Source organism: Brassica napus, chromosome C4 (assembly GCF_020379485.1).
Source record: "Brassica napus cultivar Da-Ae chromosome C4, Da-Ae, whole genome shotgun sequence".
NCBI classification, from domain to species: domain Eukaryota; kingdom Viridiplantae; phylum Streptophyta; class Magnoliopsida; order Brassicales; family Brassicaceae; genus Brassica; species Brassica napus.
This window is the reverse complement of record NC_063447.1, coordinates 56922870-56936371: the sequence shown is the minus strand read 5'-3', so window position 1 is coordinate 56936371 and position 13502 is coordinate 56922870. Positions and strand designations below refer to the sequence as shown.

The 13502-nt window shown below is 37.5% G+C and overlaps 4 protein-coding genes across 4 annotated transcripts; 3 read left to right on the top strand and 1 right to left on the bottom strand.

Annotated features, from left to right (window-relative positions):
- Nucleotides 1–1845: 1845 nt before the first annotated feature.
- LOC106422928 (auxin response factor 3-like) lies at nucleotides 1846–4845 on the top strand. The gene is made up of 10 exons (XM_013863715.3): nucleotides 1846–2341; nucleotides 2517–2573; nucleotides 2658–2837; nucleotides 2918–3002; nucleotides 3077–3167; nucleotides 3236–3400; nucleotides 3488–3607; nucleotides 3702–3777; nucleotides 3887–4037; nucleotides 4119–4845. The coding sequence occupies exons 1-10, from the start codon at nucleotides 2024–2026 to the stop codon at nucleotides 4655–4657; spliced, it is 1782 nt and encodes a 593-aa protein (XP_013719169.2). The 5' UTR covers nucleotides 1846–2023; the 3' UTR covers nucleotides 4658–4845.
- Nucleotides 4846–5408: 563 nt separating this feature from the next.
- Nucleotides 5409–6205, top strand: LOC106423008. Its single transcript, XM_013863795.3, has one exon. It carries the CDS (start codon nucleotides 5667–5669, stop codon nucleotides 6108–6110), a length of 444 nt encoding a protein of 147 aa, XP_013719249.1. The 5' UTR covers nucleotides 5409–5666; the 3' UTR covers nucleotides 6111–6205.
- Nucleotides 6206–9234: 3029 nt separating this feature from the next.
- On the top strand, nucleotides 9235–10267 carry LOC106423028 (protein E6). Its single transcript, XM_013863808.3, has one exon. The coding sequence runs from the start codon at nucleotides 9294–9296 to the stop codon at nucleotides 10101–10103; it is 810 nt and encodes a 269-aa protein (XP_013719262.1). The 5' UTR covers nucleotides 9235–9293; the 3' UTR covers nucleotides 10104–10267.
- A 733-nt stretch (nucleotides 10268–11000) lies between these two features.
- LOC106423110 (uncharacterized protein At4g28440) lies at nucleotides 11001–12082 on the bottom strand. Its single transcript, XM_013863895.3, has 2 exons — nucleotides 11584–12082; nucleotides 11001–11477 (listed from the first exon to the last, which is right to left on the bottom strand). Exons 1-2 carry the CDS (start codon nucleotides 11936–11938, stop codon nucleotides 11290–11292), a joined length of 543 nt encoding a protein of 180 aa, XP_013719349.2. The 5' UTR covers nucleotides 11939–12082; the 3' UTR covers nucleotides 11001–11289.
- Between the last annotated feature and the right edge of the window lie 1420 nt (nucleotides 12083–13502).

Below are 13502 nucleotides of genomic sequence, written 5' to 3'. Positions count from 1 at the left end.
AGTACATCTGGATGCAGATGCATTTAGTTTAATCCAAAATGATAAATGAAAAAAATAACATTTTAAAATCAAAATATTCTTTTCAAACCAAAAATCCTAATTTTTTTGTAGATACATTTTCCGTCAAAACCGAAAACTGCCCTTCCCCGCCAATACCGCAGAACACACTTTTTGCCAAAATCGCAAAAATGCATTTTATAGTAAAAAGCGTAAAAACGCACATTTCCATAAAATACACTTTTCCGCCAAAATGCATATTCCATAAAACAAACATTTCGGCCAAAGCCGTAAAAATGAACTTTTACGTCAAAACCGTAAAAATGTACTTTCCCACCAAATTTGTAAAAAGCAATTTACCGCCAAACCGAAAAACCCAAAAAATACTGTTTCCCGCCAAAACCGAAAAAAATCGCAAAAAAAAAACTGAAAACACACAATTTCCGCCAAAACCGCAAAAACACACTTTTCCGCCAAAACCGCCAAAACACATTTTTCCGCCAAAACCTCGAAAAAACATTTTTCCGCCAAAACCGCGAAAAAAATATTTTTCCGCCAACCCGTGGAAAAACATTTTCCCGCCAACAACACATTTTTCGTCAAAACATATTTTCCGCCAAAACCGCAAAAAAAGTATTTTCCGCCAAAACCGCAAACCATATTTTACCGCCCGTGAAAAAATGTTTTCCCTCCAAAACTGTAAAAAAAATTATCCGCCAAAACCGTGAAAAAACCATTTTTCTGCCAAAACCGCGAAACAAAAATTTTCCCCACAAAACATATTTTCTGCCAAAACCGCAAAAAAAATATTTTCCGACAAAACCGCAAAATTGCATTTTTCCGTCAAAACCACGAAAAAATATTTTCGCTACGAAAACACACATTTTCGTCAAAACACACATTTTCCTTCAAAACCGCAAAAACACATTGTTTGCCAAAACCGCGAAAAAATATTTTCCCGCTAAAATCGCAAAAACACACTTTTCGATGAAAAAATGTTATTTTTCCGCCAAAAATGCAAAAACAAATCTATTTTAATCATTTTATTAACAAGTTCATCTGAATGCAGATGTAAGTTGAAAAAATAAAAAGCAAACGAACATAGTTGCATTGAAATGATTCATCTGAATACATAGATAAAATATAGAAACGAACAAGACCTAGATAGAGCATCTGGATAAATCATCTAAATAGACCATCTGGATACATCTACGAAAAAGGACCATATATATATGCCGTATTTTAAAACATTACAAACGATACCCCACTGTACTGTATAATTACGGGAAAAATAGAATATAACGGTATCCCAAACCAAATCTACACCATAAACACAAAACCTCATGAACTGCCTATAATAAATTAATACAATAACGGATAAATAATTTAGACTAGTCACTTATGTGCATCAATCCCAAAAATTACGCCACTATTATCGAATCACTCTTTTAGTATTTCTATTAACATTTCTCTCCACCATATAAGAGACGGCAAAGACGATATAAATGACGTTTTTACTAGGATATTATATTTAAACTCATTAAAAGAAGTTAGTTAAGCCATTATTCTTGGAAGCAGATCTCATTGTATAATCATTATTATACTTGTAATAAAAAATCACTGTGCAAAGTACGTTTGTGAAAGTCCAATAGTATTACGCAAGAAACTGCTGTGTGCAACATAAAAAAATAAAGAAACCAATCTATCAAAAAAAATCTAATCCATCCACGCACAAAAGGACATAAAGCCACACACCCATCAGTCACACCAGACGTAGCAGCAGAGACCACTGTTACAGAGCACTCTGTTCTGACCCCTCTCTCTCTCTCTCTCTCCTCTTTAACATTTGTCATAAAAATCAAAACTTTAATTATTTTTAGTTGCTGTAGTTAATTAAAAATCTTGGGCTTTTTATGGAAAACCCTCGTCTTAAAGTCTCATCACTGTGCTCTCTCTTCTCTTCTCTTCCCAAGTCATGAAGAAACAACAACTCCTCTGAATAAAAGCTCTTACCTTTATCTCTCTGATGGGTGGTTTAATCGATCTGAACGTGACGGAGGAAGAAGACGAAACGCTCTCCTCGGCTTCTGGGTCTCTCTCTCCTTCCAATTCGTCTTCCTCAGCGTTTGGCGTGAGTGGTTCTTCGTCTTCTTCGAGCTCGTCTGGGGTTTGTTTGGAGCTGTGGCACGCTTGCGCTGGACCCCTCATCTCTCTGCCCAAAAGAGGAAGCCTTGTTTTGTATTTCCCTCAGGGACATTTGGAACAACAAGCCCCCGGTTTCTCCGCCGCGATTTACGGGCTGCCTCCTCACGTGTTCTGTCGTATTCTCGATGTTAAGCTTCACGTATGTCTTTATAACAACCTCTTTGTGTCCTCTGTTTATTATTTATGTTTTTTTTTTCTCTCTCAGTGGCTTTGTGTGTGTTCTGGTTACTGAATTGAGTTGAGATAAAGGAACCCTTTTGCTCCATTTGAGTAAAGTCTGAACCTTTACGTTTGTTGTGGTTTGATTTTGATAGGCAGAGACAGATACTGATGAAGTGTATGCTCAAGTCTCTCTTCTTCCTGAGTCTGAGGTGAGTGCCTTTCTTTTAGCTGTGAGTGTTGGAACAAGAGAGAGAGATTGATTTAGTTTAGAGATTCTGAGATGGTTGTTACAGGACATTGAGAGGAAAGTGCGTGAGGGAGTTGCTGATGGTGGAGATCAGGAAGATTATGAAGTGCTTAAGAGGTCTAATACTCCTCACATGTTTTGCAAAACCCTCACTGCTTCTGATACAAGCACTCATGGAGGCTTCTCTGTTCCTCGCCGTGCTGCTGAGGATTGCTTCCCTCCTCTGGTACACTTGTCCACTCCTCAGAAACTAAATACATTGCTTGTCTATAAGCTCTTAGTAAGTGGTTTAACTCCATAATGTAGGACTATAGCAAGCCACGGCCATCTCAGGAGCTTCTTGCCAGGGATCTTCATGGCCTTGAGTGGCGTTTTCGCCACATTTATCGAGGTAAAACTTGTTGCCAATTGTGTTGCTTTATGGTTAGTAGATAAAATGTTTTTAATGGTTTGAGTGTGTTTTAGGGCAACCTAGGAGGCATTTGCTGACTACAGGGTGGAGTGGGTTTGTGAACAAGAAGAAGCTTGTCTCTGGAGATGCTGTCCTTTTCCTCAGGTAACAAGAAAAACTTTAACTGTTTATATTGTTAAGAGGGTTTTGTGATATAGTGTTCTTTAATTTAGAGGTGATGATGGCAAACTGCGTTTGGGAGTTAGAAGAGCTGCTCAATTTGAAGGCGCTTCTGCTTTCTCAACTCAGTATAATCAGAATACAAATCACAACAATTTCTCTGTAGTAGCTCATGCCATATCTTCCAACAGCGCTTTCAACATATACTACAACCCCAAGTAAGCCCTTAGCTCATACTATATCTATATGATGTTTGCACTGATACTTTGTCTAAAGGAATTGCAATTGGTAAAAACCTTTTGCAGGGGAAGCTGGTCAAACTTCATAGTCCCTGCAAAGAAGTTCTTGAAGATTGTTGACTATCCATTTTGTATCGGTATGAGATTCAAAGCCAGGGTTGAGTCTGAAGATGCCTCTGAGAGAAGGTTATATAGCTCAAGCCTCAAGAGAACTTCACAACACCTGAGTTTTTTTTTTTATTTGCCCATATTTATAAAAACGTTTTGCCTGTTTTATCAGATCCCTTGGGATTATAACTGGAATCAGCGACTTGGATCCTATCAGGTGGCCTGGTTCTAAATGGAGATGCCTTATAGTAAGCTATATAATATGATCTTTTAAATGTAACTTTGGTTTGAGTCTTTGAGAGGTGATCAGAAACGTTGTTGCTTGCATTTAAACTATGTTTTGACGTCATTGTTCAGGTAAGGTGGGACGACAATGAGGCAAACAGGCATCAACAGCGCGTCTCACCGTGGGAGATTGAACCGTCTGGTTCAATCTCCAGTTCAAGCAGCTTCACAACAACAGGTCCTAAGAGAAGCAGGATTGGCTTTCCTAACATTCCTGTCTCTGGTAATTACACATCTCAGTTCTAACCGCTGATATAATCTTCTCTCGCCTCTTCTTTAACGTTTTCATTGGCTACTGCTTCAGAGGGGATCCACGCCACAGACTTTGAGGAATCTCTAAGATTCCAGAGGGTCTTGCAAGGTCAAGAAAAATTTCCGGGTTTCATCAACACCTCTTCTGATGGTGGTGCCGGGGCCAGGAGAGGCCGGTTCAAAGGAACTGAGTTCGGTGACTCTTATGGGATCCATAAGGTCTTGCAAGGTCAAGAAACAGTTCCTGTCTACTCAATGACCGCTCATCAGCAGCAAGGGTTGAGTCAGAGGAACATTTGGTGTGGTCCGTTCCAGAACTTTGGTAGCCGTGTCCTCCAGCCATCATCATCACCTTCTTCTGTCTTGATAACCAACTCGAATAGTCCCAATGGGCGTCTGGAAGATCACCACGGAGGTTCCGGCAGCAGGTGCAGGCTGTTTGGTTTCCCACTGAGGGATGAGCCCACTGCGATGGTTGTCCCTTGTGTTGAAGGGCAAAAAAGTGCTTCTGATGTTCAAAGGAATCATCGTCATTCACAGGGAAGGGACATGTATGGCATGAGAGATATGTTGCTAGACATTGCTCTCTAGTGGTGTACTTTGGTTTATGTGTGTTTGTTTTCTTGCGGCTTAAGTAAGTGTGTTTTTTTTTTTTTATTTTGAAGATGACTTGGTAGCTAACTTTCGGATGTTACAAGTTGATGACTTTTGTAAACTTTGTAGCTTCCTTGCAAGAATGGTTTTTAGGTTGAAGTTTTTTTAAAAAGTATTTTCTTTAATTGACGTTTCTGGTTCGGTGTTTATAGTGTTACTTTTTCCCTAAATTATGTTTCTCTCCTTTTGATGGTTAACTTCTGATTTGGTTTCTAAAACTGAGATCTCTAGGTAGAGTATGGTTTGAACTAGGGATAGCAAATAAATCAAATTCAAAAACCTGAACCAAAACCGATTTGATAAAAATAAATCTGAATCCAACTGAATCTGATAATACCAAATGAATTTTGTTTTATGAGTTTTATCCAAAACGAACCAGATCCCGAATGAATATTCGACAAATCTAAAAAAACTTAAATTATAGAAAAATGTTCATACCAAACCCGAATTCATTTCCAAATAAATACCCAAAATGTACATACTAAATTCAAACTCAATTTAAAATAATTATCTAAAATATTTATACCAAACCCGAATCGAATCTTACTAAATGTTACTGAACCCGAATCAAATTCAAACCAAAATTTTATAATATTTAAGTGAGTCCAAAATTCATAAACCCGAAAATCTGATATCCAGTTGAACCCAAACCGAAATCTGATTGGTCTATCGAATGCCTAACCTTAGTTAGTTTGAACAGATAACAATTGGAATCTTTATTAAAGAGATGGAAGAGAAATGAACAAGAAATTTTTTTGGTGTAGTCCAAGAATTGGGCTGGTAATATTATATTATTATCTGTTATCTCCGTGGTTATTTCCGGTTTAATTTGTATATATGTCACTGAACCGGAAGAGGCCCAACAAGACAGCAACACCAACAATCTTGTCTCTCTGCCTCTCGATCCTAATCCAACCGAACAAATTAAAAAAGAACACAAAAGACAATGGAGGAGACGACATGGGAACAGAGACTACAAGCCGTAACTCACATCCTCACAAACCCAACAACGAAACCATCTCTCCACTCCCAATTCCTCATCGGAACGCTAATCCCATGCTACCTCTCGTGGGATTACCCTCCGATCCTCTGCCACTCTCCTGGAGCGCATCTCCGTCAGTGGTGGATTTCTCAATTCCTCAAAAGGGCATCGAGATTCGGGCTCCCTGATACCTCGTGGAGGTCGAATTGCCCGTATTACCAGCCGTTGCCGGCGGTTATGGCCGCCGGAGTGGAGGAAGGGAAATGGGGAAGAGAGGAGAGGAGAGTGTATGTGAGGAAGAGGCTGAGGAGGAAGAAGTTGGTGAGCGAAGTGAATCCTTTGATTCCTCTTTTGGTTCCGAATCTTCTTCTGTTTACTCTCTTGTTGTGGGATCCTATTCCCGAGTAGTTGGATTTTAATCTTTTGTCTGTGGTAATCTGTAAGAGAAAGCAAAGATGTTGTGTTTTTGTATTGAAGAAAATGAATGGATTCAGAGAGTTCCATTGGCTTGGTTTAATCCGGTTTAATCCGGTTTGATTTTGAGAGTTCCATTTTGATAAGAGTAGTATCGTCCGGTCCCAGTCGAAATCCAACAAAGTTCGGTGGTGAGACGACAATAAATTATTTTTATTATGGTTCGCCTAGTGCATTTTTTTTTGCTAAACATCAAATTTATATCAACCAAACTTTTGATTACACGATTGTTGATCTTGCTATAAGTTTTTTTTTTTTTTGTAAGCTAAATCTTGCTATAAGTTTTGATCATAATACGTTAGATTCCATATACTATCATTCAAATAGTATTATCCATAAGCATTTAAAAGCTTTTTACGCTACTTTTCGATGTACCGTATATTCAAAACAAAAATTCTAACGAGAACGAATTCATTCAACGTTAACCTGGAAATAATTAATCATCTTTTTTAACCACAAAGTTACCAGAGATCTATAACTCCAAGAAAACCAGTTTGCTTTTGCATTTTAAAACTAAAAACATGATATACTTATTATTTAATAAAAATTAAATTATTTTCCAAATTTAAAAAATTTAAATTTTTGATACAATTATTACGTACTCTTGTATATTTACAAATAATAATAGTTGTTATTGAATTTTCATTTACCGGCATGGCATTATATCTTTATCCATCCCTATAAGTTCTTGTACTAGTGTCAGATCACTTATTCCAATCTTTATTTGGATTTCACGTCAAGAAGAAAAGTTTTCTATGTAATGTGTTTGTGAAAGTTGTATAGTGTAGTTATACGTTGTTGTAAGTATAAATGTTTGGTTGCTGCGAGGATTAGTGTTTTGGTGGGTCGATGGTCTATATCATTCACTGTCTCTTAATTAAACTTACCGACCCCTCATTCGTTAGTTCCAACCGCAAGTCATGCTTTAATCACTAACACAGTAACACTACTTTGACAAATCTAACAAATGTGGAGATAATCTATTTTCTTGATTTCAAAAGATCTATGGAGGCGTTAATTATTTTTTCGTGTTTTCGGCAGTTGAGATCTATCTTAGATATTGTTTGAAAAGAGAGTACCAACTCTCCCATACTCAAAGTCACAGAAGTCAAATGTTGTTTGAAATAATTATAGCATTTGTTTGTTTTAGTTAAAAGTTTGAAAAACTACGAACGATTTATGGATCATCATTCATCACGCATATTGTTAATGTGAGAACCAGACCAATAGTTTCTTAAGTATTGAATATACAAAAAACATTTGATAAACAAATCTTTCGCTTTGGAAAAATATAGGGTGGGTAATATTTTGTATAATCTAAGCGGCTTGTTCATTTGTAATCATGGATTTTAATGTTTTTGATGACTTTGTTTGTGGATGTGCAACTGCATATTTTTAGTTTTTTTTGTTTGTTAATTGTGTTGTGATCCTTAATCCTAATTATGAAACACACAAGTATGACTGATAAGAGTTAGTAAGCATTCGGTGGTCAAGATATTTAGTGGCTAGCGACCTACCCCTAATTTATTTATTTATTTTAACTAATCTTTATTTGATCGTTCATTATGTCAACAAACTTTCTTCTTCTCTAAAGTACGTGAAATTACTACTACATTTTAATACTGCAATTGAAGTAAGTAGTACGGTTTTCATCTCTTAAATGCATGGAAACAAACACTAATACGTAGCAAAATTGAGAGAACATATACTATGCTTCGCACCGGATTTTATTAGAGCATTTGACACACTAAAGTCCCACATGGTTACCAGCAGGGCCTGCCCTGAGATTTAGAGGGAGGTGGTTTTTAAAAAAAATTCCGTTAAAAATTTTTTTTGGTAAATTTGGAGGTCTAAAAAAAAATTTTAAAAGTTTTTTTCTATGTAATTTTTTCCAAAATTTTTAGAGGTCTAAGCCTAATATTTCGTTAGGCTTTAAGCAGGACCGGCCCTGGTTACCATATGTATAATACATACACAAAACACAATTGTGTTGTCGTTTTTAGTACTTTGTGTCCGTTTCATTGTATATGACGTACGTAACCATTCAAAACCTAATTAAATATGGTGATCCCCTAATTGATCACATTCTAAGCTCTGGTAAACTTCTCATGGCATACTCTTTTGATTTCGTAAACCCTTTCTCAAAAAGCTATTTTCGTATTAATTTGGTAAGAATTATTTTCCTGGTCCATGTAGGTTTTGTATGTTTTTTTTTTTGATAACTCTGGTATCTGGGCAGCCACATTCCCAACTATCCATTCGAAAGGGGTCCAGCGCCCCGGGATGTTAAATCTGTTGTGGCCAAGGCTCGAACCCGGGTAGCGGGCAGTACAACCATACCTCCTTTACCACCAAGTTACGAGTGTTTGGTTAAGTTTTGTATGTTGATGCAGCGTGTGAGTATCTTAGACTCTTAGTGTCTCCAGCCCCATATTCTTTTAAAACATGGAGGACTGATCACTATCCATAACTCTTTTAACAAAACTACACACAAGAAATACACATTTTTCATCTCACACACAGTTTTAGGTATACTAATATTTAATGTAATTAAAGGTTTTCTTAGTTATCATATTTTGGGATATAATAAAAACTGTATAGGTTGAACTTTTTATAGTGACTGGGCTCACTCCGAAGGGTCACCTTGCCAGAAATCTCCGTAGGGATTTTTTAGCTAACCCAGTACCACCCCGCTGTCCCTGAGTATCGAACTGGCGACCTCGGGTAATCGTGTGTGAGAAACGTTCAGTACTGCCGCTAGGGCACCTGACGTTCTCAAAAAAACTGTATAGGTTGAACTTTTTTTAATAACTAGGCTCACCCCGGAGGATCACCTCGCCAGAAATCCCCGTAGGGATATAATAACCATATAGCCTCCAAAAGTGGAGCAATTTCTTTGAAACGCATCTCATCCATATAGAGACCAACATTAACCATTATCACCAATTCACTCTTTATTTCCACCTAACCATTTAAAAGTCTATATATATATATATATATATATATATATGTTAAAGGAGCTAAATTAATCAAAAATGATAAACATCTAATATATCCTATTCTCCTATATATAGACACTCCCACTAACTCTCACAGACCCACAACACTCACACCATCATGGCTTTCTCCACTAGATCAAGACTCTTCCTCTTGTTCTTAACACTTCTTCCTTTCTCCACTCAAATCAATGCAAGAGAGAGCTATTCCTTTGGAAAGTTCCAGAGAGAATACCCCAAAGATCAAAACCCTAATAATCTCCAAACCAACGAGACGAGCGAGCAAGACGACCAGAACCCTCCCTTTATGCCCCAGTCCGGAAACGGGTACGGCTTGTATGGTCAAGAAACAACCTACAACAACAATGAAGAGCAGTTGAATAACAAAAAATACGACGAGAACGTTAACTACGACGACTCTTTCTCAACCCCAAGCCTAAGCCAAACCCAAGAATCTTACAAGACATATGGAGACAGCTATCCTAAGACGACCGAGAGTTACAACGAGAACAACAAGGACACAAGCTACTACGAAAACTCCAATGGCTACGGGCCAGAGAATAGAGAGGAGGATGCGTACAAGGGTTATGGCAACAACGTGGAGAGACAAAGGATGAGCGATAAGAGCTACTACGAAAACTCCAATGGTTACGAGCCGGAGAAGAGAGAGAAGGAGGCGTACAAGGGCTACAGGAACAATGTGGAGAGACAAGGGATGAGCGATACGAGGTTCATGGCCAATGGTAAGTACTACTATGACCTTGATGACGACAGAAACCACGGCCGTTTCTACCAGAAGCATTACTACAGCTACAACCCCACCAGTTACAATGAGGACTCGAGCTTCAAGAATCCATACAGTTCCAAGAACATGATGAACGAACGGTCCGAGATGTTTGGGGAAGGGCAAGGAGATCAGTTCAGTCCATGATCACGCGGAGAACAAATCATATTAAATATTTTCAAATTTGTTTTTTAAACTAATATAAGTTATGATGGTTTTTATAAGTGAAACTTTTAATCGTTTGCATATAAAGTTGGAAGAATAAAGATATGTAATGCTTTCTATGTTAATTTTTCTGATGTTTGGTTCAATCATATATTGTCTATAGAAATTTAAAGTACCAAGAATCTAAAGATATATGAACAAAAGAACATTATTAGCTAATTCTGTATTTCTCTACCATTAGCTCGCCTGCTAGGTTTACTCTACATGGTCATTGTTGATAGATATCTCTGTATTTGGTCTTCTCTTCTTTTAAGCTTAGCCTTGTTAAGAACTTATGAAGCTTCAGAACTATTGTTTCTGACTCAGCTGGTTCCTATCCACATTATGATTTTTTAGATATTCCGAAGTTAACACTCTACTTATTATGCATTTATGAATCTAGTCTATTGGTATGAAACTTGAAGCTTGGATTAGGGCAGAGGGCAGGAATGGATGAAGTTTAAGGCAAAATGATTAAGTGAAGTTTTCCTTTTTAACTATGTAAAGAATCTTTAGTGACAGTAAATGGAGTCATGTTTCCTCGGTAGGTTATAAGATCTGCTTTTAACCTTAAACGATTTGTAGTGTTTAAAAAAAAAAAAAAAAACCTTAACGATTAGTTCAGTAAGAAGAAAGAAAGCGAGATCTGGATATTGGCAGGACAATAACGTTATGCTGAAATTATCTTATTCTATATCATCTTAGACAATCATCCTAGTCTAGATCACCTTATTATAAGAACATTTGATGTAACCCTCGATTCAGAATACCACTCAAAACCCAATTCAAGCTTTCTTTCTTTTATGGATGTTGGCAAGACAATAATGCGCACACAAAAACTCTTTACCAAGTTTTTCATTAACCTCTCTGTTCAAGAACCATACAAAAACAGAGAAGAAGTTACAAAAGCATCCACAATTGAAAGAGTACATACAGAATGATAATATATCGTGCACCAAAACCCAACATAATGTACTAGTACCCGACCCGTAGGTAAATACCAAACTTGCAACTGTCATAAGATAAACATAATCATCTCCCCCATCTTTTCTTCATTTCTCCCCCATACATAACCACAAAACAAAACCCATTGTGGCGCTTTAATACATACCCCCATCAGACAGAGAGATCATTCCTCGACATTGACGAGCTCATACTCCACAAGAGACAGATTGTTATCCTCTTTAACAGCCATTTCAACAGGCTCAGTGACCTCAATACGACCCCATTTGTCAACAGCAAGCCTCATCGACCCCTTGAACATATCGATCTTCGCGTTCCGGAGATTCACAGTAGCTCCAGGCTTCATCAACTCCACTAAAAACCCCCAAAGACAGAAACTTTAGTATCCAAAAACAGTAAAGTCATCAACTTTAAGTAAACCCATTTAACATGAGATCCTTCAATCAAAAAAAGGTCTGACCTTGATCGTTGCGAGCGGTGAAGAGGATGGAAGCGGTCTCGTCTCCGACGAGGCACTCGGAGATCCGATTAGGTCGGAGGTGAGAAGAAGAAGAAGAAGCGGCGTTTGGTTTCTGAGGAACGGAGGTTTGGCTGACGACTTTGACGGTCAGGGTGTGTCCGCTCGTGCCTGGTTTGAGCTGATCGACCTTGACGAAGACGGGTTTCTTCTTCTCCTGGGGAACTTGAGCCGTCGTCTGATGGTGCTGGGGCTGGTACCGAGGCGGCGGCGGGTTTCTCCCCTGTCGGCGCGGCGGAGGAGGTCCGTTTCTTTGGCGGGGTGTTTGCTGAGAGTTGTCGGTGGTGTTTGATGCCATTGGGGACTGAAGAAGAAAGGTAATGGAGAATGTGATTGATACGAATGTTATGATCTGTAGAAGAAAGCCCTAGGGAACAAGAAGACTTATGGTGATTCCTTTAGTGGAATTTTACTTTTTTTTGTTTTCCTTTTAGAAAAAATGAAAATGATTGCAGTCGAGGTGTCCACGTCATAGAGAAAAAGAGGAGATTCTGTTTGAATCAATGGGCCCATTGATATATATGAGCCTGAGTTTTACGGGCTTTGGGTCATTTTTATTCCAGTTTTCTACAAACAATATACTGTTTGATATATATATATGAACAAATATGATGTCAAAAAAATTATGAACAATTTATTGTTTGTTTACTCCAGCACTGGATCCAGAATTTTTTTTGAGGGGTGTCATAGATTAAATTATTATTTTATTATATATGTAAAATTAATTAAAATTAAGATGTTATTAAAATAGCAACTATATAATATTAGATTTCCTAATATTTTGTTATTTAAAATTTAAATTATTATATAAAAAAATTAGTCAATAGTGTCGAAATTGTCAAAATAAACACATATATTCAATTTAGGTTTAGAAATCCAAAAAAATAAGAAAGACAATAATTAAACTGAAAATTTTTAGCTCAAAAGATTAATTTTGGATTGAAACAAAAAAAGTAAACATATATTGGACATTTGGTCCGTAACAAATAAACAAAAAATGATGCAACTTGAGCAATCGAACCCGGGTTTAGGATTTTAGGGGTGTTAGAACTAAGAAAATCGACTAAATGAGCTATGCTCGTTCATCATACATAGCTTACAAACTAAATTTGTATTATCAAAGGGTGTCAGCGGACACCCCTACTCTCTACATAGATCCGCCTCTGATATGAGGTCACTACAAGTAGCATCTGATTATGCCCAGTACGAAATTACACCAAGTATTGATGGGTTATCACATCAAAAGGTGTTGAAGTCATATGAGATAGATGGTGAAGTGATGTCAGACGCAGGAATGAAAGTAATGAGACCGGTGTGGCGTGAAGGCAGTCTTACCAAAGATGTGCATAACATACACGGTAGTGAAAGGGCTACTGAAAAGATAGTCAGTGGTGTTGTACAGTTCAAGCAGGTGCCCACTGACACAGAATCCAATAACTTAGTATGTCTTCACCTAAGATTGTGAAGCTTGTAGTTGTGGAGGTGAGTTTCATCTTAGACACTTCAGCAGTTAAGAACCTAAGTAGTAAAGTATTGCATTAATCTGAAAACTCTTCTGTTCATCATTTGCAGGGCTATGTCGAAAAAGCACGGTATAAACCCTCATTCAAATCAAATGCCACACATACTTCGGTGGCATGGGCACAAGCTGATGGTATTCTTGTACCTTAGTCAGGACTTTAGCACCTAATTTTGTCTGGATCTCCATTCTCATCCTTTACCAATAATGGAAGAAGGTTGGAACTATAGGTTCGTGGAGTAAATGTGTATATAATTCAGAACTCTTTGAAGCTTTGGTTTTTGCTTAAAACAGTTTTTTTCATAGTGAGAAGAAAGATAATTGATTTGACCAAAAAAAGGAA

Bases quoted from the DNA above. Each gene is read 5' to 3' on its own strand.
- LOC106422928 (XM_013863715.3), top strand. From the start codon at position 2,024: ATGGGTGGTTTAATCGATCTGAACGTGACGGAGGAAGAAGACGAAACG. The intron at 2,838-2,917 runs GTACACTTGTCC...TCCATAATGTAG, and splicing joins AGGATTGCTTCCCTCCTCTG to GACTATAGCAAGCCACGGCC. The intron at 3,401-3,487 runs GTAAGCCCTTAG...AACCTTTTGCAG, and splicing joins AACATATACTACAACCCCAA to GGGAAGCTGGTCAAACTTCA.
- LOC106423008 (XM_013863795.3), top strand. From the start codon at position 5,667: ATGGAGGAGACGACATGGGAACAGAGACTACAAGCCGTAACTCACATC.
- LOC106423028 (XM_013863808.3), top strand. From the start codon at position 9,294: ATGGCTTTCTCCACTAGATCAAGACTCTTCCTCTTGTTCTTAACACTT.
- LOC106423110 (XM_013863895.3), bottom strand. From the start codon at position 11,938: ATGGCATCAAACACCACCGACAACTCTCAGCAAACACCCCGCCAAAGA. The intron at 11,478-11,583 runs GTCAGACCTTTT...GGGGGTTTTTAG, and splicing joins CACCGCTCGCAACGATCAAG to TGGAGTTGATGAAGCCTGGA.